Source organism: Schistocerca serialis, chromosome 5 (genome assembly GCF_023864345.2).
Source record: "Schistocerca serialis cubense isolate TAMUIC-IGC-003099 chromosome 5, iqSchSeri2.2, whole genome shotgun sequence".
Lineage (NCBI taxonomy): Eukaryota > Metazoa > Arthropoda > Insecta > Orthoptera > Acrididae > Schistocerca > Schistocerca serialis.
Genome location: NC_064642.1, coordinates 612,560,399 through 612,586,654, shown reverse-complemented (window position 1 = coordinate 612,586,654; position 26,256 = coordinate 612,560,399). Strand labels below are relative to the sequence as shown.

The window sequence follows — 26,256 nt, the reverse complement described above, 5'->3', positions numbered from 1 at the left end:
AGTGCTAGCCTAGCAAAGTTAGGCTTTTGTATAATATAGCCTATGTTGTTCTAGCGATTTAGATTTTCAAATATTTTAAAGCAAACAGAGAAATGATGGCATAATTTGTTTAATGTTACAGAAACAACTCATGTCTATGCAATCGGCAATCAAAAGTATTTTTGAACATATACTAAAAAATTACTTGCTGCTAGTAGTGTTTGAGGATATTAATACACTAAATTTCAAACACTCAGATGGCCAAAAATCTTAAAGTTATTTCATTGCTTGTTGACTGAGATTGCCTGTCTCATTGCCTTATTTTGTTTTCTATTTGTTCTCGTATTAATGTTAGTAAATAATTCTTGTCTTTTGTGGACATATTAAAACACTGCAACTTTTAGAATTAAATGTCATTTACAATTAATTAGCTGCTACCAGATTCTTTTATAACAGTATATTTTTCCATGATGACATGTCAAGATGCTTGGCACCTTATCTTCAGATGTTTACATTTATTTATGGGTCATGAACGTAGGTGTGTGTGTGTGTGTGTGTGTGTGTGTGTGTGTGTGTGTGTGTGCGCGTGCGTTTTACTAGTGGCAGTGCAGAATTTTGCAGTGGAAGGTTGTAATAGAGCTAATGTAAACCATTGTAAGTAAAGGAACAATGTTCACAACAAAATAAATGTAAACATCTGAAGATGGGGTGGACATGAAATTAATGTACACTCAGTAATGTGACTTTTAAGGGATAATTTGTTGGTGTGTCGTGTGTCATGGTGCCATTTGCCCTGTAAACATTAAAATCATGAGCACTATAGTTTTGACTATGTGTTAGGAGCACTGACGTTGCATCGCGTAATGAAACAGTGCGCGAGCTTAACACTAGAATGGCGAAAGTGGTCAAAATGATGCCTTTCAAACTTTTTCCTTCATTTTAATATCCAATTTATTTACTTTGTTAATGAAATCATATGATTTTTCCTAATTTTTTTCTCCTCTCTACGTTGATGTATAGGATTTACAATTCTTTAAATATTTTATCTGATGTACCTGTAAAGGCGGGGGGTGTCAGTTTGATCCCACTGTAATTTATTTTATGAAGATATTTAAATAATCGGACAGTAAAGTAACAACAGTCACCAGTCATGCAGCGCAGTTGCTGCTCATTGTTGCAACTTGACATATGTAAATTTCAGTCTACTACATTTTTATCCTGTGTCATTCAGGTAATAGTCATTGTCCGCAAAACATTTTCATTCGTGTATCATCAGCGTGCACTTTGAAGAAGTGTCACATCTCTTAGAGAATTTCGATGTTGAATCGGAAATTGACTTCACTGATGAAGATAGTGATTATGTACCTGAGGCAACAGAAGATGAAGACATTGTGAACGGGAAGCAATTAGTGGAAGAGGATTTATATGCTGATCCGTGTCAATCATCACCACCTGCGTCACAACAGGCACAGTTGGTAGTGTCTACAAAGATTGTTTCTAGGGATGGAACCATATGAGAGATGCCAGTTTTTCATCTGGAAAAATGTCAGCTGTGAACGTTCTGAAGGAAACAACTAAACGACTCTGTTACCAGTGCCTTCCATCTTATTTTTGACGAAGCAGTGGTACAGCACACAAATACACAGAATCAAATGCTCGAAAAGTATTAAAAAGCAATGACTGGATTGTGTCACTCGAGAAACCGTAATGTATGCTCGGGGCGTCATTTGTACAAAAGATATGTCTGTGGATGATCTCTGGTTGTGCTGCTGTTGTGGGCCTACTTTTATCAAGGACGTAATACTGAGGCACAGGTTTCAAGAGTTTCTCAGATATCTCCATTTTTGGTCATTGAAAACAGTATTCAGTTTTACTACACTGAAGAAAATATAACATTGATGAGCAGCTATTACCAAGAAAAACAAGATGCAGGTTCACTCAGTTCATATCCAACATACCAGACAAATATGGTCTCAAATTGTGTATAAAAAATGGAATAGGATGCAAGTGCCACAAACTAAAATTTTCAATATTGAAATAAATATGTCTTAAATATTGGATGATTATATTAATTTTATGAAATTAATGTGTATATCAAAATACCTCTACAAAGCATGAAAACAGTTTTTTTATGAATATATATAAAGGGAACAAGACTTATGTGGAAAAAGAAGTGCCATCCTTTCGTCTTCTGGAAAACGCTATAAGTGCCTTACTAAGTTTGTGAAAAGATGTAAGTTAAGGGTTTATGTTAAAAAAAGATAGTAAGTCCATTGCAGTTTTGAGAACGTTTAATAACTTTACACATAATTTTACTCTTTCAGTCCTAGGCTAATATAGAAAAGGCATAAAATGAAATTTTGGATGGTTTTTTGAAGCAGTTTATTCCGCTTCATATTTCATCGGTAAGTATAAGCCACCTGAAAACCAAAAACTGAATCAGATGTCTAAATTTATTATGGGTTTCTCAGCTATATACACGATATTTTGACTTTATTCACTTTTGAAATTTGTTATGATACAGTTGATTGTTTTTGACTAAATCAGTTTTATTGTAAAAACACGTATATATACGAGAAATCAAATTCAAAGTTATCTGCATGTAGTAATCGAAATAAACTTTTAGTACTGTACTTCTTTCCTCCAAGCAGTCCTATTCCTCATCTTCTTCCTACACCCCCATGTTGCAGGCCTCTTCATCTTTGTTCTCCAACAGGGCTCTGTAGAAGTCCTTGTATTCTTCTTTCTCTATATAATCCGTCATTCCCAAAAGATCATTCTTCTTTTCTTGTGAGATTTTGGATTTAAAGTGTATTTTTGGTAAGTCATGAATACCCTGTACATTGTCAAGATTAGCACCTTTCTTTAAAACATCAACATTTTCCAAGTTACCATAACGTCATCTTCAAGACCTAAAACTGATGCCGATTTCACTGTGCTAGGATTCTTGTGGGAAATGCATAAGTGGAAAATTTTACTTATAGCCAGATCTTTTGTATTTAGGTGGTCTTTAGCAAGGCCTTTAAAATCTATGAAGTCATCAGTATTCATATATACTACAGTAAAAGGTGTTGTCAGTTTTGCACTTGCAACTAAAGCTTCAAGACCTTTAGGTGTTATCGCTTTCGTAGCTTTGTGTTTTTTCTCAATCACCCCAAAATCACGGTCACAGCTCATGTAGCTGTGTCCACTTACAAGATATTTCACATCAGTTGAACGATAAATTCCTTTGTGGACTAAATAAATAATAGACATTAATATTATCTGGTTTTTGTTTTGCACTCCACAATTATCGCACCAATTTTATGAGGAAAATGGCCTTCAGTAGAAGCAACTTTGGACAAACAAGAAGCTATTTCATTAGCGCCACGGCCTCCAATACCTTCATGCCACATACACGTATAAGCAGAGCCATTGTCTCCAACATGGATTCCTAGATTGTAGCAAGATAGCTGTCTACAATAAAACATAGTGCTATGTGTAAGCATTGGAACAAACATAACTTTTTGTAGGTCCATGCATAAGGTTGTGTAAGTAAACATTTGGTGTTTATTTAGATCAGGTGATAAAAACTCATTACTTGATTTTTTTTGGCTGTAGTGACTTTCGTATCTGAGGAATGAGTTTATATGGTATCTTCTGTAAATTTAAACTTGTGTGCATTTGATGCAGGTGTTTTTCGTCTTTTGTCCTCAAAAACCAAGCAACCTGATTTCTTTTTTTGTTTGTAAAACAATTCATTTCCTTTCATATATAGAAAAAAATTCTTTGAAGGTTTTTTTGCACACTTGTATATTTCTCCCAGTACCATTGGGGATGTTATAAGCAAAAGTACAAGTCTGCATACTTTCTGCTGCACTTGACATATGCGACCAATAGATAACATTTGAATATGATTCAACAAATATGTTCCTTGGCTTTCTTCATCAACTTTATAAAACTCCAAAAACAATAGCTGTTTTTGTTCACTGCTTATGTTCTTACACTTGTACATACAGGAGCAGCTTGCCTGTTCTGCTGGTGGTTGTTTTGCAGGTATCTCTTTCCACGACTGTTAATGTACGGCTGGCCCTTTTCTCTTGCTTCACGTCTCTTACGAACAATCACCTTCTTCCTAACAGGCTTTTCCATTTTCTGGTTGGCACACTAAACACACAACCGGAGAATGCTCTAAAACGCACACGTGAAACGACGGAAATCAGTGCCATGTCAATGTACTGTCACCAACTAAAGCAACTGTGTCGCTGAGGCACATATAACATGGCGGTGGCACTTACATCCCTTCCCGTCTCAGCCCTGCTGGCACTTGCACAGTGCTGCTATCTTCGAACTGCTCTTGAAACTAGTAGGAATTTTTCTGGCACTTGCAACTTTTTCTCGTTTCATTGTGCTTGGCTTATACAACCCTTTTACCATAAGTCTTTTTTTAATTTTCGGCACTTACATCCTTTTCCATTTTTCTTACTCAATTCTGGTTGGCTGTCGATTTAATGACAAAGCATATATGTAATGCTTTCCCATACCTCGGCAAAGAGGACACGCATGAAGAGAAGCAGCCACTTTGAGCACATGTCGTTCTGTGTCCCATGGAGCTATTTGTAAATCAATGAATAAATGTAATGACAGTCAACTTCTTTGCGTCTCTGCAACTTGCTAAGAAACTCATAGGAAAGAAAACTTCATTAGTTGGTACAGTGAACAAGATCTGTCACGAAATCCCTGGTGAAGTAAGGAAGGCCAATTCTGAAATACACTAGACACTATGTACTATAGTGACAACACAGACTGCACCATGGTGGTATACAAGGAAAGAAGAAACCTGAAACCATTATATTCTACAATGCAACGAAGTATAGGGTGGATGTGGTTGAGCAAGTGACCAGTAAATATACTACAAAGGCTGCATGTAGAAGGTGGCCAGTGCATATAGTCTGCAGTATCTTGGGCATGGCAGCAGTGGATGTGTGGGTCATCTACAACATAATAATGAACAATAAAATTAAAAGGAAGTAGTTCATACTTCATCTAGTGAACTCAAGGGAACAAAAGAACATCAGGCAAAGGAAGAGGATACGAGACTGAAATCACGTAGGAAGTGCCCAATAAGCCTCTGAAACGGTAACAAGACCACCAAAAACTGTGTAAAGTGCCACAAAGCCATGTATGGAAAATATGTGCGTAAAACAGAAATCACCTGTGCTAAGTGTGTCTAGCAGATTCCAGTGAAGCTGTGTGTAGGAAATAAGCGAGAGTAATGGACCAAATGTACTGAATGTTTCTGGAAGGTTGTACAAATAGTTAATAAATGAAAAACTATAGTTAAGGAAACTTATTAGCAACAATAAATTTATCAGATATTTTATTGTTGAAGTAAATAAGTAACTAATAATTATTGTTACTAGACAAAATGTATGGATTAGCAAACACTAAAACTCAGATATGAAAATATTACACGTGGGGTCAAAATGTCCCCTTTTCGCCATTTTAAGGTGGTCAGAAAATCTGCCATTCTAGTCTTCAGTGAGTATGTTAATCCACCTATTAGGTCACCAAAGGTTGCCGTTGTCTGTTCTAAGGCTTCTAGCCATTGTCTCTCTTGTCTTCTTATCGTCCAAGTTTCTCACCCATATAGGACCACACACCAAACAAATTCTTTCATGATCTGTTTGCATATTTCCAGACTGATGTTGGTCCTGGTGAGGTATGTTCTTCCTCAAATTAAATGCAATTTTGGCCTGCTGTTCTGTGTTCACAATTTCTTGCTAGCTTCTACCATCCCTTGTGATACTGCATCCCAAATAGATAAATTCCTCTATCGCTTCTAACTCCTTTCATCTAGTCCTCATTATTATACGTTCATATTCTTTTTCATTACAGTATACCATCGCTTTAGCCTCTCTCATTTATTGTCATAACATACTGATTACCAAAATTCTTTTTTATTATGCTGACGAACTTCTACAGTCTTTGGTTTCCATGATGGCAGCAATGTCATCTGCATAATGCAGCACATCCATTAATTTTGGGCTCCAAACCATCTGTTTCATGAACTGGGTGTTTAGTTTCCTGGATGTAGACCTGTAAATATAAGAGGAGAGATACCATCTGTGCATCACCCTTTTTCTAATTTCTGTTCCTTGTTCCTAATCACAGCCACTTTGATCTAATAGAATCTGAGTATCACCAGCATGTTTTCGTATTTTAGACCAGTTTCTTCAGCACTAGCATCTTGTCACCTGGTAACGTTATCACAAGTATTTTTGCAGATCTAAAAGAGCAATATAAGTTGGTTTATTTTTCTGTAATTGCTTTTTGATAAGACGTCTCAGTGCCAGAATGGCCACTATTGTTCCTAATCCCTTCCTGAATCCAAACTCATCTTTAATTAGCGTACCCTCCACCTTGTCTACCACTCTCCTCACAATTTTTTATGCATGTGATATTAGGTGCAAGTTTTGGTACTGCTAAGTTTTGTAGCTGTCACCTTTTTCAGTATGGGAAGCATGATGCATTTTTGGAAGTCAGGTTATATCTCCTGTGTTATAGAAGGATCTGATAAATTTCAGCAGAATTATTTTGGTGCTGCCACCAATATCTCGTGATTAGTGCTGCAGGAATGTCATCAGTGCCCATTGCTTTTGCTCCATCATAGGTTTTGAAGAGCTTCCTTAAGTTTTTCTTGCAGAATGCCATCTCCTTTTTAATCTTCATCTGCTTCATCTTCATTTCTTGTTAAATTATTTGATAAGTGTTCTGACATATGGTTAATCAATTTATTCTTTCTTTCTCTTCAAAAACAGCATTTGTCCCTCACTTGTTTTCTACTTTACTCAAAACTGTTTTCTTCCATGTTTCCTCAAGGATAGGTTCTTTCGTCGTATTATCAAGTAGGATGAAGCAGAGAGAGAGAGAGAGAGAGAGAGAGAGAGAGAGAGAGAGCAGTTCACATTGATTATCTGCATTGTTCAGCTTAAAATTTGTACCATTTCATCTTGCGTAATATCTTATATTCTTTTAGATGTGATGCTTTGTAAAACAGAGCCTCAAACACCCCATTCCTGATAGTTCAAGGCTATTATACTAAGGTGAACCACAAATATCTTTTGATATTGCTCTAAAAATTTATGCAATTTTTTTGACCATATTCTAAGTATCTCTTTCCCTTTGTTTTTTTCAGCCAAAACCTATAGACGTGCAAGTGGTGTCACATCACATGCAGAGATATGCAGTTTGGTTTGGCGGAAGCATGCTTGCATCCACAGTATGTATATTTTCAATGTGATTTGGCCCAGTTCTGTTCTTGCACAAAGAAAATGTACTTGCTGCAAATTCTGTTATGGAAAGTAAAACAATTGTTTTTAATGTAACAACAGTAGATGGGGTGATGTGTTGCAGCAAATGATTTAGTAATTAATGCTGTTACAAAAAATTTTCTACCAAGAGTTATGTCATAACAACTTTTAGCTTCATTCAAGGTTTAGTGAACACCAGTTTGCAAGTAATTTAAAGTGAATGAGATTGTTATTTGTAATTTGTATTTGTAAGGCCATGAGATATTTCAACAATAGAATCAATCGTCAACATGTTCAGGTACACACCTTAATCAAGTTTATTATTTATTTATTGATTTATTTATTTATTTTTGATCTGATCAGTGCGGGATGTGTTAAAAAAATTCATTCACTTTCACAAGACTGTACCTTTTACATGAATGACGATAGAAACTCTGCATGAATTTTAACTTACGTTTAGAGTTACATAATTTTTATTTACAGAAAAAGGTCAGCTTTGCAAGAGTAAAACTTCTACCTGCTTGCACACACAACTTTGGAGTACATTCTGCAATTATGTTTAGAGTCATACTTTTCATTTTCTTTTCTTAAATTTTCAGTGAGCTTTACACCGGACATTTACCAAACTTTCAGGCTGTAATCAGACTCATCCCATATTTTTGCTAGCATGTCTATAGTTAATTCATTCACTGCTATTGCTTTGCATGTCATAATTCACCCAAAGTTCTTGGAAGAGGAGAGCCAAGCACAGGTTTGTACTTAACAACCAACTATTTATCTTCAAACTCTTGGTTGTATCACCAAATACTTTGAGCTGTAGGAGGTGCAGTGCCATACTCTCGTTGAAGTCGGCCAGGCCAATTGTAACTGAAATTACTACTGTTGAAGTGAAGAAGCAAAATGCCTTTTGTTGCTGTGTTGTTGATATATCAATTTATCACACATTGGGTATGTAATGAACAAAGGAGCGGGTGAGCTACCTAGTTGCACTAGGTAGACCCCTCCTGGCAACCACATAAGCAGGCAACATACAACTGGTGCCTTTGCTTTGTAAGCCAAAGTTTACCCCAAGTTTTATGTATCTTTTCGAACCAAGTCCTCCTTCAAAAGTGGATCACTCACACATTCACACAACAACAACAACAACAACTCACACAAACATGGCCACTATCTCCAGGCACTAATTGCCAGTTACAACTGTGTCTGATGTGAGGAGCAGGTGGGGTGAGGGTTAGAGACGAGGAAAAGACTAGTAGGAGTGTTATGAATAAAAATCATGTAGAATGGGATCAGGAAAGCAGATAGGTGGTTGGAGGACAGGGACTAGCAAAGGTTTAGGCTTGGGGGGGGGGTTACAGGAACAAAGGATGTTTTGTAGGGAGAGTTCCCACTTGCGCAATTCAGAAAAGCTGGTGTTGGTAGAAAAAATCAAGATTGCACAGGTTCTGAATCAAGTCATTCAGATGATGAAGCACATGGTGTTGGGGAGCACATTCAGCAAATGGGTAGTGCAGCTGTCTCTTCACACTCAGGTTCTAGATCCCATGGCTGCTTTCATAGATGATCCTGCCTTTGATTGGGTAGGAGATGCCAGTGACAGGACTGGAGTATGTGGTAGTGGGAGGATGTATGGGACACCTATTCGTCTCACAATGATATTCTACCACCCACCCAACCTATAACAATCCTTGACCATCCCTACTCCACCCCTGCTTCCAACCCCTTGCAGTATGGCTCATATCTCTGTAATAGACCTTTCACATATATATTTATTTTTTCAAACTTTTTTCACAATGTTGCATTAGTTACTCCAACCTGTCTGCAATGTAAATCTCCACCAGTGAACTGAACAAGTTAACAATGGTAGTTTTGAGTGCCTCTTGAGCTTCAAACTATTGTCCACCAAGCCATTGTTTTAACTACTTGATGTTCTGTGTTGATTGATAAGCATTTTTGGTACTCACCTTACATGTAATTTGGAATATCTGACTATGTCCATGATGTAAACAATGGTGTGTAAAGCATGAGGAAATTCATCAGCTGGAGAACCAACTGTGAATCATCAACCAGAGTACGGGTTTTTTTTTCCATTTGTTGCATAATGTCACTGCCACTCTGCTTTTCATTACAAACATATCTACTGCAAGATTTAAAGTTCAAGCATCATTGCCTAACCTTTCCATAACTCATAACTTGCAGGAGCAACTATTTTGAAAGCTATTGTTAAATGATTTCACACACAGTCAGATGAGTAATGAATCAAAACATTGACTCAGTGGGTTTATAAACTATCATTCTATGGCATGTATTATTGTGAGCTGCCAGTATTTAAATATACACAAATGGCCCTTACTTTTCAAACACACCTCCTACAAGACCTTACTGGATGTGAGGTGAGAGAGGTGCTAAGTGACCAAAACATAAATCTTATGTGTGAATTTTTAGTATTTATTCTTCTAACCATGTCATATTCATCCTCTGTAATTATCATTTTTATATTATTGTTGTTGTACTTGGTTCAAAGGCTCAATTGATGCAGATTTCCATGGTATCTATGCTATGCAAGCATCTTCATCCACATCTACTTTGATCTACTTACTGAAAACAAGCCTTAGTGTCCCTCTACAATTTTTGCTCACCACGGTTCCTTCCATTACCAAATTTAAGATTCTTGATACCTCAAGGTGTGTCCATAATGTAGTCAAGTTGTGCCATAAATTTCTTTTCTCCTCGATGTGATTCAGTGGCTTCTTATTAGTTCTATTCAGTAAATAAACACATCTAATAAAATTATCTAATCTTAAGAATTCTTCTGTAGAACCACATTTCTAGTTTCTTTTGCCTTCTTTTCTTAACTGTTTATCATCCATGCTTCACTTTCTGTGCAAGACAACAGAAAAGCCTTCCCTGCATTTCCCTCCCCCAATGCACTTTATATCCTTTCTACCTTGGGCATTGTCAGTTATTTTGCTGCCAAAATAGCAAAACTCCTCTCATTTTCTAATTCAATTCTGTCATCACATACTTCAGTGCAACTATGCTCCACTACTTTTTTTGTGTTCATTTTATGATCTCTTTTCAAGACATTGTCCATTCTGTTCAACTTATCTTCCAATATCTGTGCTGTCTATGATAGCATTACAATGTCATCAGCAAACAAAATTTTTGTTTTATTTATTCTTCCAAAACTTAAATTCCCTTATCATATTTCTCTTTGGTTTTCTTTACTATTTCTGCAATGTACAGATTAAATATTGGGGTAGGTTGGAACCCTGTCACACACTCTTCTCAACTATTGTTTCCCTTACGTGTACGCCAACTCTTATTCTGTTTTCTGTGTAAGATTCGTGTATAAGGTAACTTTCCACTTTTTGTTTTTTATGCTTGCTATCTCCAGAAGTTCAAAGAGTGTCCCAGTCAGCATTGTAACGAACTTTCTCTTGGTCTACAAATGCTGTAAATGTAGGTTTGCTTTTGTACAGTCAGATCAACTTTAGGACCAGTACTGCCTCACATTTTTCTGGAAGGCAAACTGATCATCCCCAGGGTTGGACTTAACCATTTTTTTTTCCACTCATCTGTAAATGATATTTTTTATATTGTGGACGTATAAATTATTAAACTGTTGGTTCAGTAATACTGACACCTGTCAGTGCCTGCTTTCTTTGGAATAGGAATTATTACATTCATCATAAGGCCAGAGAGAGTTTATCCTGTTACTAACAGCAGTTGGTACAGTTTTATCATGGCTGGCTCTTCCAAGGTTCTCAGTACTTTGGAGGGTATATCATCTGCTTCAGGTGCTTTTTTTTTTAACTTAGGTCTGTAAGATTCTTTTTGTAGTATCACAGTTTCCATTTAATCTTTATCTACTTCCTGTTATACTACCTTGGAGTGTGTTTCTCTTGTGGAAACCCTATACATATTCCTTACACATTTTAGCCATCCCTCCTTTGCTTGGTACTGGCTTGCCATTGTAGCTCTTACTAATAGTAAAGGTGCTTCCCTTTTCATATTTCCTATAGTCCTCAAATTTGTCCTCCAGCAATTCCCATTTCATTTCACTGTTTAATGCCTTCCATCAGTCTCATTTTGTTTAGGTCTGTATTCCCTTTAGCCTGCCTCGTTTTCTGCATTTACATATTTTCTTCTTTCATCGGTTAAATTAAGTATCTTGTGTGCTATTTGAGGACTTCTATTGGGCCTTGACTTTTTGTGTTTGTGATCCTCTGCTGCCTTCTGCCTTCACTGTTTTGTATCTCGAAGCTACTCATTTTTAAACTTTAAATTTCCTTTGGGTCTTTCAATCAATCCAGGTTGCATCTCCTGAATTTCCCACCTCTTTGAAATGTCTTCAGTTTTAATCTGCAATTCATAAACAGTAAATGAGTGTCAGAGACATCTGGCCCTTGAAATGTACTGCAGTTTAAAATTGGACTTTGGCATCTCCGCCTTACCACAATGTAATCTATCTGAAACCTTTCAGTGGCTCCAGGTCTCTGCCAAGTGTACAACCTTCTTTTATTATTCTTAAATCTAGTGTAGCAATGATTAAATTGTGCTCTGCACTGAATTCCACCAGATAATGTCCTCTTTCACTCCTTTACCCCATTCCACATTGTTCTACTGAAGTGGATGTTGACTATGATAATGCAGTCAATAAGCTGTCCACAGTAGCTTAGGTACATTCCTATTTTTTTTCACCAATTATCAGATTTATCTGCTCCCTGGTTAGAAGTCATATTCTTCCTCCCATGAGCTTCCTTAATGCACAGTTTGTATAACTCCAATCAATCAGTCTCCCTTAATCAATCCTGTAACATACCTATCCAATGAAAGGATCAACCGTTTCATGCTCTGACCTATAGAGTGCCACTTTTCTTTCTCTTAATGACAACATCGTTCTTCGTAGTCCCTGCCCACAGATCCAAATGTGGGAATATTTTACCCAAAAGGATGCCATCCTCATTAATGCAGATATTAGACCTGTATGTCATTGGGAAATATAAATGACTGTAGTGTCCCTTTGCTTTCAGCCATCCACACCCCCACCTATATAGCAAGGCCATGTTGGCTAATGTCATTCAGTCATTCAGGTTGTTGCCCTGCTCCTATTGATACCGCTGTTGTTCTCCTTCATAACCCATATATTGTTCTGGTGGCCTTTTCACAGATACATTCCTGGTGTGGTTGTAATGTACCCTCTGGTGTAATTGCACCTATAGTACAGCTGTCTGTGTCATAGAAGCAGCATGCAAACCATACAGTTGTGACATTCTCTGCTGCAAAAGTTGTTACTGTTTGACAGCTGGTGCTCCAAGCAGGGAGAGTGCAGACAGTCACTTGCATTGTAAGGATGGATAATGTTTGTTTTTAATTATTTTTCTACTTAATTAACAAAATAGTTGTTATATTTTTTGTATTCCAAGCATCAGTAAACTACCAAGAGCCATGAACTAGCGCGAACAGACAGCTTATTGGTTGTCATACCCATGTAGAATGCAGCACATTAGTTGTACCATAACTTGTAGAACACATGACTGGTTTCATAGGTAGCCCTGCCTTTGACGGGATAGATGCTTGAGACCGGACCGGAGTAGTGGTGGTGGGAGGATGTACGGAACAGATCAAGCATCTAGGTCAGGGCTTAACAACTGGCCGGTTTTGAGCGCGAGTACTCGACGTCTGCTCAGGCACATGCTCACGAGCAGGTGCAAGGTCGCGGAGTAGGGCGTGGGGGGGGGGGGGGGGGGAGGGAGGGGAAATGCGCGCGCACGTTTGAATAGGGCCGCAGCGTGCCTATTGAATTCGTGCTGACTGTGTAACGTTTAAAGTACTGCTATCAGCTCTAACAGTCACTTCGCTGGTTAAGAATCATGTCAAATCGCCGTTGTGTAACCCCAACCATGCTTTCGCAATTCAACCCCCACTGGGAGGAATTGTATGTGTTTACAGAAAAAAGATGGTGTTGCAAAATGTTTAGTATGTCACAAAACGCTGAATTCTTTTAGGAAATTTTATTTGCAGCGACATATAATGTCGTACCACGCGGAAGACTACGGAAGTGGAAAATGTGATGGACCAGATCATGCACAGGAAGTTATTAAACTTAAAAGGAAGCTATCCGAAGAAGATCTGGACGACGAAGAAAAATCAACTGAGGCAGCTCTCAGAGTGAGGTACAAAACTGCTTTGCTTTTAGCAAAATCCCTGCGCCCCTTCACTGATGGCGATTTAATAAAAGAATGTTTGGTAGTTGCAGCAGAACATTTGTGTCCATCTCAAGTTGAACAGTTTCGGATTGTGCCATTATCTAGCATGACCATTATGCGTTGCATACAGGACATGGCAGACGACGTCCAGAGCCAGCTTGCAAATATCTGTAAAGATTTTATGGCGTATTCTCTAGCTCTGGATGAAAGTGTTGATATCACTGGAACAACGCAGCTTGCCATATTTATTAGAGGTGTTAATAGAGATCTTCAGGTGAGGGAGGAGCTCCTCGATGTAGTAGCCATGAAGAACACTACAACCGGAGGTGATATTTTAAGTAGTGTTGAAGAAAATAGGATTGTCATGGAATTCTTAGTTTCAGTGCCTACAGACGGTGAACCGGCGATGACTAGGAAAAAATCAGGTTTTGTTGCGCTGTTGAAGGAGAAAATGCAAAAACTGACCGTGCCGAATGAAATAAGGGGCGTCTACTGTGCGATTCACCAGGAAAGTGCGATTCACCAGGAAAACTTATGTGCAAAGAGTATCACTCTAAAAAATGTGACGAGTGTTGTTCGTACAACCAATTATATAAGGAAGCATGGGCTACAACACAGGCAGTTTAAAAGCTTTCTTGAGGATGTAGAAAGCCAGTATGGTAGCCTGCCTTATTACAGCGAGGTCTGCTGGTTTAGTCGTGGCGAATTATTAAATCGATTTTTTTGCCTATTAGATGAGATAAATATGTTCATGGAAATAAATAGCATGTGTGTTCCTGAATTGAAAGAGCCTTCATGGAAATGTAATCTCGCGTTCTTAGCAGATTTAACTAGCCATCTGAATGCTTTGAACATTTCACACTACAAGGTAAAGATCTGCTAATTACTCATTTCATAGATCGAATACGAGCTTTTAAAATGAAATTGACACTTTGGGTGAGTCAGCTGGAAACAGGAAATCTAGCTCATTTTCCTAAATTATCATCAATGCAAGATGTTCACAAAGACTGTGAACGTTATTCACATAGTTTAGTTGCCCTTAAGGAAGAATTTGATCAATGCTTTCAAGATCTGACAGCACTAGACAGTGATTTTGATCTGTTCTCCTCTCCATATTCAGCGAATATTGAAGAGATTCGTCCTGAGCTGCAACTAGAAATTATTGACCTGCAGTGTGACAGAGAATACAGAGACAAATTTCAGAACAAGAAAAACATTTTGGAATTCTACAGACACTTCCCTCAGGACAGATTTCCTCGTTTGCACAAACTGGCGGCTACAATAATATCAGTGTTCGGTTCCACGTATGTTTGTGAACAACTGTTCTCTGCAGTGAAATGTAACAAGATGCGCCTGAGAAACGCATTGTCTGATCGAAATTTAAACTGCACGCTGCGCCTACAATGCACAAGAACAATTACTCCGAACATAGACGCAATTGTAAAGGGCAAAAAGTACAAGATAACCGAGAATCCCACACTTCAGTGACACCTTTTATTGTGTAACAGTTCACAAATTAATACGAATGTAGGGGCATACACTAAGCTAATAAAATTATGTGGCACTTGTACATTCTCCTTTATTTGTTTCATTTGTCGCAGTAATAATTCGTGAGTGATATCCCTGCAGGTGGCCGCGGATTTACATTGACTGGCGGCAGCTGTTGTGTGCCCCACGTGACTCTCCCCACTCTCCGCTCTGGTCCGGTAGTGGGGGTAGCGTGCTCGCACTGCTCCGTGCTCGCGCCTTGCTGCTCACAGCTTGCTCCGCGAGCACGTATGTTGTGAAGCCCTGGTCTAGGTCGTATTACAGGGATATGAGCCATGAGGCAAAAGGTTGGGAGCAGGGGTTTGTAGGGATGGACGAGGATATTGTGTAGGTTTGGTGGGCTGGCAGAACACTCCAGTGGGAAAGGGGTGGGTGGAGGATAGTGGGTAGGACATTTCTCATTTCAGTGAATGAAGAGAGGTTGTCGAAATGCTGCGAAATCCTGGTGGAGAATATGATTCACTTGCTGCAATCCTGGGTGGTACTGAGTCACAAGGGGAATGTTCCTCTATGGCCGGACGGTGGGACTTTGGGAGGTGGTGGGTGACTGAAGTGATACGGCACAGGAGATCTGTTTTTGTACAAGGTTGGGAGGAAGACCTCAGTGAGACCCTCGGTATATTTTGAGAGTGACCTCTCGTCACTACAGATTTGACGGCCACGTGCATCAACTGTTGAAGTGGAGGTATTGCTGGTGGTTGGTAGGTTTGATATGGGCAGAGGTACTGATGTAGCTATCTGCTATCCCTCCCCAACCCCAGCCTCACCTCCTCCTTACACCCTCACCACCCAGTGGTCTCTCCCATTGTGTGCTGCTGCTCGCGGTCAGGCCTCAGCAGCCAGAGACTGTGGTGGTGGGTATGTTGAGTAGCGTTCCCATTCCGGCACTTCACAGCCTACATTCCACCAACACACCCTCAGCCTTTTTATTTCTCCCTTTTTCTTAAACACGTTAGAACAAGTCTAAGCTTAAACATTTTAAGTGAATTCATAACAACTATCCCTCTAACAGTAATCTATAACAGTAGGACACGTCATTGAGACAAACTGCTATTTGCTGACATTTTTCTTCTGTGAGCACTGTTTTATTAATGACGTCTTGTCTGGAGGAAATATTGTTTCCACTGTATAATAAAGTCATGTGCTGTTAGCTGCAGGCCAGCCAGTGTGGTTGAGCGGTTCTAGGCGCTTCAGTCTGGAACTGCGCGACTGCTATGGTCGCAGGTTCGAATCCTGCCTCGGGCATGGATGTTTGTGATGTCCTTAGGTTAGTTAGGTTTAAGTAGTTCTAAGTTCTAGGGGACTTATGACGTCAGAAGTTAAGTCTCATAGTACTCAAAGCCATTTGAACGTATTGGCTGCATCACAACAACTAAACATTACCAGTTGTTAGCAAAGTTGTAACAATTTAGTATGTGTGATATTTGACATTTGTGATGGTGCTATGCCCAATTTTGCTTCCTTCTTTTGTGTATCCTTTAGTAGCTGAAGATGTAAACATCACGTTAATAATCATGTGCAGCTGATTGTTGTATAATTAATCTTTTCATCATACACCCAGTCAGTTCACTGAATATTTATTTACTGAATATAAAGAAACCAACAGAAAAATGCTCCTATCAGAGCACAAAAAGGATGAATATACTCCTGTTTATACAACTGCCTCATTCTGCCTTCCTCAGCACCTTTAAAAATATTCCCAAAAATTTTGTCTTGCAAACATATACATGCTCTTTTTTGATATGCAGCTCACCTCTCAGTTCCATAAGATCCTTTAATGGTAACGTCAGTGTCACCCACTAGTCGATTGCTGTAAGTCGCTCATACCCGTCCTGTCCCACATCCCCATTCTCACTCTCTCATTTAGTCCAGCTCGTTGTCATTATCTAGCGCTCTCTCTCTCTCTCTCTCTCTCTCTCTCTCTCTCTCTCTCTCTCTCTCTCTCTCTCTGTAATTGTCTCCTCTCACAGCCACAGTCTCCTTTGTTCTGTCCTATTACTACTGTCTCCTCTCACTTGACACTCTTGACACTTGTCTTGACCTTGCTGTCGTCTCTTACTGCTACTATCGTATTCATTCCTTCCCACTGCTACTGTCTCTTTCTCACTGTCATTGTCTTCCTTGTTGTCATTGTCATAGACTCTGTCTCTCATTATCACTGGCTCTCACCCACATCAACTTTCTCCTTCCTTTTATTCCTCTCCCTGGCAACAGCTAATTCGCTCTTTTCCTAGCATTGTTTCATCACTGTCAACTGTGTTCTGGTTCCACTGTGTCCCTCTCTTTCTTTTTCACTGTCACTTTCTCCTTTGCTCTTTCTATACCACAACCACTATCTACTATCGTCCAGTATTTATTAATTTTCTGTCTCTTTTCCTCTGTCACTCTCTCCTCTCTCAGCATAAAAAACCATGAATATGTTCACATGCCAAATTTTTGAGAAAATATTTATAGGTGGTAAGGAAGTTAGAATGGGGCGGCTGGTACCACACTTTTCAATCAGTGTTTTAGTAAACAGAAACATATTTGCCTTTATGTGCTCCTATAGGAGCATTTTTCTGCCAACTCCATTCTTTTCCCTGCCCAGAGCAGAACATGTCACTCATATGCGAATGACTGTATGGGTCAGTAAAATTTTGATGGTTTACTTATGTGGCAGTGAAATAATACAAAACTAATTTTACATCACAGACTGGATTTTACATTAGTTTCATGTTTAACATTGGATTTTACATGCACAAAAATTTTGTGTGCGTTTCAGTATTACAATGTGGGGCTCCGAGAATCCTTCTCATGATAATTGAAGTGCTTTACTGGTATTTTCCCATGCTGTGTCACTTTGTAATCAATGTTTTTGCCTCTCAGCAGATTTTATGTGCGTATTTTACATGTGCAAATAGGATAACATTGAACCTCTCTGTCTGCGAAACAGATAAAGATATCAAGAAAATTTTAGAATTTGTTCAAGATTAGGATTGTAGCAATATATATTAAAAATTTCAGCCATTTACTTTGCATAGCTTTCTTATAACCCACTGCACGATTTTGGTGTGGAAAAATTGTCAACTTTTCTTCTTCTTCTTCTTCTTCTCTCTCTCTCTCTCTCTCTCTCTCTCTCTCTCTCTCTCTTTTGTGTGTGTGTGTGGGGGGTGGGCAGTTGAGTCGCATTTGAGTTGTAGATTCTCCCGCTTCTGGCTACAGGAATGTGGCTGTTGGCTGTGCAAGCAGTCACAGCAAGCAACTAGATGCTACCGGGAAAAGGGGGTGCCAAATTGATATACTTGAGGGAAAAAAAACTTGTTTCACAAAGCGCCTAGCATCCAGCCCACGTTTGTCTATCGATTATTCGTATGATTGCCCATGAACTAATGTTACTTCCATAAGCCCCTTAAGGTCCTGGGTGTATACGACCCAGGAGATCCAGGAAAACCCAGGAATTTTTTCAACCGGGAAAAACACGTGGATTTTTTAGAATTCCGGGAATTTTTCATTGTTTTAGTTTTCAGTTAAATTTTTGTAATTTTGACTGGTAAGAACCAATACTCTAACAAAGTGTATTGCTGTATCCCGCTACTGCAGAATAATGCTTCAACAATAAAACATAAACGAAAGAAAAAAACGAAAATAACTAAAATAACTCAAATTGCAAAGGAAATGCACCATATACAACAACGACACACAGTCCTCATGCAAGCGTCTGCCAACAGCAAAATGTGTCAAAGATTGTAGGAAGACTATGCAGTGCTTCATAACAACAAATTGCCTCCAATGAGCGTGAAGTCACAACTGTTTATGTTAGATTCATTTTAAAGTTATGAGCGGGCTCGTGCTCATGCGCAGTTGAGTCGCGTTTGAGTTGTAGATTCTCCCGCTTCTGGCTACAGGAATGTGGCTGTTGGCTGTGCAAGCAGTCACAGCAAGCAACTAGATGCTACCGGGAAAAGGGGGTGCCAAATTGATATACTTGAGGGAAAAAAACTTGTTTCACAAAGCGCCTAGCATCCAGCCCACGTTTGTCTATCGATTATTCGTATGGTTTTGAACCACTTCCCCGTTGGGTTTTGAACATTTGTGAGCACATTTTAAGTTGATTTCTGAATTAATCATAAGTTGATTTTTGAATGCGTGATGTCTCTGTCAGGAGAATCCTCATCGCATCTAGAAATAAACTTTCCGCAGACAAAAGGGGACGGGGCTATATGAGCTGAGCGGAGTAAAGCCGAACAGATGAATGCCAATCACTGTCTGATTATGGGTTTGCGAATGATCAGCGTTGTTATAATTACTAACGAAATCTATAGATTCAGACTACCAGAATGGAAATAAACGACTGACAGGAATAACAGGTGAGAAAGATTCTCGGTGTATCCAAGAAAATGAAATTTTGACAGAAAATTTTTGATCAGACCCCTATACTAGTAAGGACCAATTGTACAGTCCCCAGCTAGCAGCCGCTTAAGTTGGTGATGACAAGATTGTTTGTTAGAACAAGGAAGGAGAAGAAACAGTGACATCACACAAATTATGGAAGAATAAGACAATTACAAACTTATATAAAAATTTCATAATACTACTTTTTGATCTCAGGTTTGAGAAACTGGTGCATATGAATGAAACGCAAAACTGTTTCCTAACATAAAACTTTTTGCTTGTAGTAGGCCTCATAGGCATTTGATATTGGTACTTCATGAATTATATTCTGTATTGTTAGAAACAGTCTCTTTTATTTGGTGTGTGTTTCAAAACTGCTGCAATATTAGAAAGGCCTATTTTGTTTTATCTAGCAGACAGTGACAAAATAGACATAATCAGATCGAGAAACCACACCCGTCTTGGGTATTATGTGTGTTAACAGCTTTTTCAGTATTAGATATCGACATTTCGATTTTTCATGTTGCAAAACGTTTGACGAACTTTGATGAGGTAATAGATTCTCCCGCAGAAAGGAAAGCACACCATGTAAAGCTGTAGTAAGATTAGAAAGAAAAAAGTGCTAGGAGCTAAGGGTTGAAGAAATGTGTACTTTCTTGCTTATCTCTTGTCTTTATTGGTTTTATGTAGCCTATATTTAATTTTATATCACACAAAACAGCAAGTTATTAACTAATAGGCAATAAAGAGTGCAAATTTTCTGAAGTGTTCTTGTTCTCCTGATTGAAAATAATCCTATCCGCCAAAAAAAAAAAAAGTCAAACCAGCCGAATGGGAGCTGGAGAGGCATCACAGGACATTTCAATTTCCACTGTCCTGAATGTAGTTTGATAGCATACATTACAAAATATACACGTTTCAATTCCACAGAGCGAAATACAGTGATGTGCGGTAGGAGAATGCTTTATGAAGAGGCGTGGCACTGCACTTTGGCGCACTTAAGACCAAATAATATGTCTTAACATTTCCTTGAACACATATGTTTTATGTTTCAGACTTTTCAGAAAGATATGTGCTACAAGATGAACATATTTTTGAAAATTCAGTTTTTTTAGTATTGACCCAGTAAGCAAATATCGTAGATACGGGGCTGATGCACAGAGCAGTATGAGTTATAGTGGGTAGTCTCCACGTGACCTGTGTTTACATTTAGTGATTTTGCTGTTTCCCCCTCGTTTACTCTCACGTCAAATGAAAACAAACCAGATATCTGTGGCCGGTAGCTATCAAGTGAATTAAAATGCATTCAGATCATTAGGGAAGGCTAAAATATGTCATTAGTTTCAGATTTTATTTTAAAAGTTACATTCCGAAAACCACACTGAAAAGCTTTATATCAGGTCGAGGTCTACTTCATTGGGAATCTGGACATACGAATGTGCACTTTAAATGTGCGCATTTTAGTATGATTCACAAAATTCCGATGCTCTTGGAGTATCCTCTGATGCGTTGTTTCTTTTATGACATATTATTTGATCTTTTAATATTTTACACGTATGTACATATGGGCTTTCTATGTCAAGTGCAAGTGCGGTGTTGCCTGTTATTTGCACTCTCCGGCAACTGCTGAAATGAACCTATATGTAACAGGTCGCGGGAAAATGTTGCGAATGGTGATTTGAAAAGCGTTACTTTCAAAGTAAATATCCTTTTACGGCAAGTTGAACTATGTACAAGAATGTACCATGAATTTATTAAACCACAGAGCGTTTGACTGTCATTTAAAAATCAACTCTTTGATGATGAGCCATTTAGAAGAATTTCGAACCCTGAAGATCAGACATTTATGTCATTATTAAAAATTTTACTGGCACATTTGTGTGATATATCTTAAGTGTAACACGCGGAAAAAAGATCAACATCATATACAAAAGCTTAGCTTCTCTTGCAGCTTATTAACCTTAGAGACCGATATTATATGTGAAAGCTTTGCTTTTATTGTATCAACACTATGTATATTAATTTAAACTATTAACTTTCCATGTATTGTTCGTGCTACTCAACAGTGATGTTGCTGTTGGCTGGCTACATCATGTGTCCTATGCTTTGAATATCCGCTGCCATCGGCTGGCGAGATCACGTGACATGAGCTGTGACTGGCTTACAAATATGCATCGCAATCTCGATTTCAATTATTTGGAAAGTAACGTGGTGTTTGGTGGAATTCCAATGTATACTTTCATAATACGAAACGCAGTGTACATGTTGCTGAACATCAAAGATATTTCCAAAACTTGTCTTTTTCCCTGAGTTTTGTTTTCTAAAGTGCCGGGAAATTCTAACCCCGTGTATAAAACCATAACCATTCAAAGGATTGATAAGGGAAAATATACGGTCACTTAACACGGAAAATGTATGTTTTCATCCCGGAGAAGTGTATTTTTAACTGGGAAATCCGGGAAAAATTTGGAAATTTTTTTTCCTTGTCCGCATATACACCCTGAGAGTAGGCCACAACAAATGAAAAAAGTAGCATGCATACCAGAACACAGCTGGGGCATTACTTCTGTTACAGACAAACTGAACAAATGATCTAGCCTTTGTGCCTCGTGTTTGTGGTGTAATGTAATTGGCCATTTTTGAAACTGATGTCTCATTCGTACATGAGAACTCTTATTCTGGTACAATTTAAAAATAAATTGCATTTAGCCAATAGCTTCTCCCTCACCACCACCACCACCACCACCACCCCATCCCCCCAAAAGTGTAGGATGCTGGTCAGAGAATGAACTGAATGGTAATTTAGCTTAAGATGCCATCTACTTCACAGTAAACCTGTTCAAACTGATGAGCTTTCTTACAGATGCTTCATCTGGTTTTTGAATACAGATTTAATATATGAAAAAATAATATTCAGAATGTTGATGACATAACTCTCCTCTTAAATTTATTCTAAATTAGATAATGCTATGGCGAGGCATCCTTCTCAGAATTTCCATGATGTGAGAAAAATTTGTCTTACTTAGGTTTGTGTTATAACTGTCACTCTAAAAGTTATGAATCATAATATAACAAATAAATTTATATGTGCATACTGCATATTAAGCCAACTGAATTTTATCACTTTTTCATCCATTGTGTAACTGTTGCAATGAAGATGGTAATCACTGTGATCAAATTAAAAGTACACCAAGAATAAAAAAAGAAAGAAAAAGTATATTCATTTTGTAGTAGGATCGAACCAACACCCCTAGGCATTCCACACTATGCCACCACAATATCTCTCAGCCTGCAGGCATTTTAGTGGATCTTAAAAAAAAAAAAAAAAAAAAAAAATTGTTTACAGCTAGCTTCCACCGTCAGGTAACAGGGGCACTACTTTAACTTGAGCATGACTGTACGTAGTCCTGTGACCAAGTTAGCTTCCTGTAATTCCCTTTGCCGAGTGATAATCTGATCTGGTTAATTTCCTATTTGAAAACCTTGCCACATGGAGTGTACAGATGAAATACTCTGTTAACTATTTGAAAATATTTTCGTCAGACTGGTATTTAAAGCTGTAGTGATAAATTTATGCCGCATTATAATTTCTTTAAATATTGATGAGAAATAAGAAAAAGTCATCATATTTGAGTATTTACATTCAAAGTCTCTACTTTTAGATCATATTACTATGCAGATGATTATAGTAGGAAAGTTCTGGTAGAATGTAAATATTTTAGGAACAAAGGAGATCACTTACCAAGAAGCAGCAGCATTGATTCATTGACAGGTACTCGCGCCCAAACACACACACACACACACACACACACACACACACACACACACACACACACACCTGTGCTCCGATATGGTGTCAGCTGGATGCACAATGCCAGGATCATATTTTGGCAGTGGTGTTGAAAGAGATAGTGAAGCAGGAGGCAGTGGGTTGGGCAGTGGGTTGGTGGACATTGAGGCCAGGAGGGTTATGGGAATGAAAGATGTGTTGCAAGGATAATTTCCATCTTCGTAGTTCAGAGAGGCTGCTGATGGGTGTAAGAATGGCCCGGCTTGTGAAGTAAGCATTGAAATGGAGCATGATTTGCATGGCTGCATGCTCTGTGACCAGGTAGTGAACTTTATTCAAGGCCATAGTTTGGTGGTGACCGTTCATTCTGACGGAAAATTGATTGGTTGTCATATTGTCATAAAGAGCTGTGCAGTGATTTGCAGCAGTGTTGGTACATGACATGGCTATTTTCACAGGTGGCCCTGTCTCTGATGGCTTAGGATAAGCTCCTGACAGGACTGGAGTAGGAAGTGCTGGCTGGGTGTATTGGGCAGGTCTTGTGCCTGGTTGTTTTACAGGTTAGTGATCCCTGTGGCCAGTGCTTGGGAGTGGAATTGGCATATGGATGTACTAGAATGTTGTGAAGATTGAGCGGGCTATGGGACACCACTTTTGTTCGGAGGGATGGGAAGGAAGTTAGGTAGGATGTCCTTCATTTCAGGGCAAAATGCTAGATAATCAAACCCCAGTCCTGGCAAAGGATGAGGTTCAGTTGTTCTAATTCAGGTTTATGTTAGGTTATGAGGGTGGCACTCTTTTTCTTGGAGAACCTTCACTAATCGTAGCTTTTACTTATAAAATTGCAGTTTCACGAAAGGCATAGAGCACTCCAGTTGTATATTTGGTCTCGTTGTCGACGAGGCCGTATTTTAATAGCAAAAACAAAAGAAAAAAATTGTATGCTACAATTGAAACTGTTTGTTCTAGTAATATTCTAACAGTACTATTTGAAAACTAAATGATATCTACTTTCAGATATTATTTAGTTCATTCAGAATCTATTTATGGTTCAGTAAGTGTGAGAATTTTAATTAGAGACCATCTGTTTGAATCAAATAATATTTGTAGTATGTTGCAGAATTCTTCTTTAAGCAGTATTTCTGGCTTCTAAATGTTGGATTATTCCCCTTAACTGATGAACAATTCTTTTGTTTCAGCCTGAATTTTACCAGGTTTGTCACACAAAAGCAGCTTATGAAGAATATGGGCCAAGTATATGTCGCCACAATCCAGTTTTTGGAACTATGACATAAATAATGCACAAACATTTTTAACAGAGATAATTATTTGAAAAGCAGCAGTACGATAAAGGTGAATTTATTGTTGGAACAGTGAATTTGAGTTATTCTTAATTGACAGCCAAATCCAGTTTAATTATGTGGATTGCTTATTCATTGTGAACTTGAAGATTTATTTTGGCCTACTTGATACTGTCTGTTCCTGTCACTAATTGTAAGGATGTGTAATTCAAAACAAAGAGGAATTTGTTTTTTGTATTTAAGTATGTTGATTGATTTCAAAGTTTTGTACTCATATGCATGGAAATGCTATTGTAAAAACAAAAAGCTACTATTATGAAAAAAAGTTGCTTTTTTATAATCCTCCAGGTTTTTATTATTTACAAGATAGCTTGCATTTTTGCTTTTATAGGCCTTGCTCATGTGTCATCAACCACTTTTTGTATAGTGTATGTAATTGTGTTTATAATATTCCAAACAATTCTGTTGCTTGTTCAGCGAAAGAAGTGTTATGGAGGGATCTGATGCATTTACTTTCCAGGACAGACGGCTGAACTTAATGAGAAATGTTTACACAAAACTTAAAGCATTCCTTAAAGATGTCATATCATAATGTTGTTGAAACATATAGGGAGAAAATGTAATTTATTCTTTGTCACAGCATGAGATACAGAATTATAAACACGTTGTTAAAACCAGGATATGTTTCCTTTTTTCTGGTGAAGTAAAATAATAAATATGAGTTTCATATTTGGTGAGCAGTTGTAGTTATATCTAATTTACTTTCTTGCTAAATACTTTGAACAGTTTAAAAAAAAAAAAAAATCTTTCGAGAATACTATAATACTTGGAAGCCTCTGCATCTCCTGTCAGCTCATTAATCTCAACATGGGTAATAAACCCCTTAGAATTGATAATTGAAGGAAATACGTCAATGTCAAGCAGGTCCCCACAGTCCTTGATCACAGATCTATATTACAGTGGTAACCTGCATTATGTATGGTCGCAGTAATGCATTGCAGAGCAGCCATTGCTCGCTTCCCCCTCCACATACAGACAAAAAGCAGTCAAAGACGAAGACAAGAAAAAGAGAGGAATTTAAGTAGAGGTTCTTGGTGAAGAGAAGAGGGGAGTGAGTGAGTTTTAAGGGTTTGAAGAATGGGAGGTGCACACATGAATGTGTGCCTAGGGAAGGACATTGTTTGTGTAATGATAATTTGTTTTGTTCCTGTGCCTGTCAAACCCTCAACTATGAGGCATTACATTTATTCCTACTCTTATCCTAGTGCAGACAAATTGACTCCTATGGGAATAGTGATTTATTGTTTAGTTTGTTCATTAAAAACACATTTGTCCAATTTCTTGGTGTTCTCATAAAATTAGTAAATTGTAAGAACATACTCCAGTGTTACCACATTATTCCGTATGTTTGTTGCATGATGATACAGGTCTGTATACTCCTCTCTTTCAGGACTCAGATGATTACTTGAAAAATAGATTCTTAATGCTATCAGACCAGCACCAGATTGGAGTAAAGCAATGTATTACACCTTGATCTTTCTATCCAGTGAATGGAGTCGGCAATTATTAAAAGGCATTTTCTTTTCAGTTTAGTAGATGTTTACAACCCACATTTTGTAGACAGACAAGGACCACATGCTGGGTGAACACAGCGTATGTGCAAAATGTGTCCATTGTCAGCGATGTTATGGCATGTTGCAGCACTTGTGAGTGATTAGTCCATGCCACTTACGTCCTGTCTAGAAGGACACTTCAGCCCATAA

General features: G+C 38.2%; 1 protein-coding gene across 1 annotated transcript in view; it reads left to right on the top strand.

Annotated features, from left to right (window-relative positions):
* LOC126482359 (actin-related protein 3) overlaps nucleotides 1-25,171 on the top strand; it is an 84,634-nt gene extending 59,463 nt beyond the window's left edge. Inside the window, exons 7-8 of the mRNA XM_050106439.1 lie at nucleotides 7,157-7,240; nucleotides 24,392-25,171. Coding sequence (XP_049962396.1) covers nucleotides 7,157-7,240; nucleotides 24,392-24,487 — 180 coding nt within the window. The 3' untranslated portion in view covers nucleotides 24,488-25,171. The remainder of the gene's footprint in view (nucleotides 1-7,156; nucleotides 7,241-24,391) is intronic.
* The last annotated feature ends 1,085 nt before the right edge of the window (nucleotides 25,172-26,256 follow it).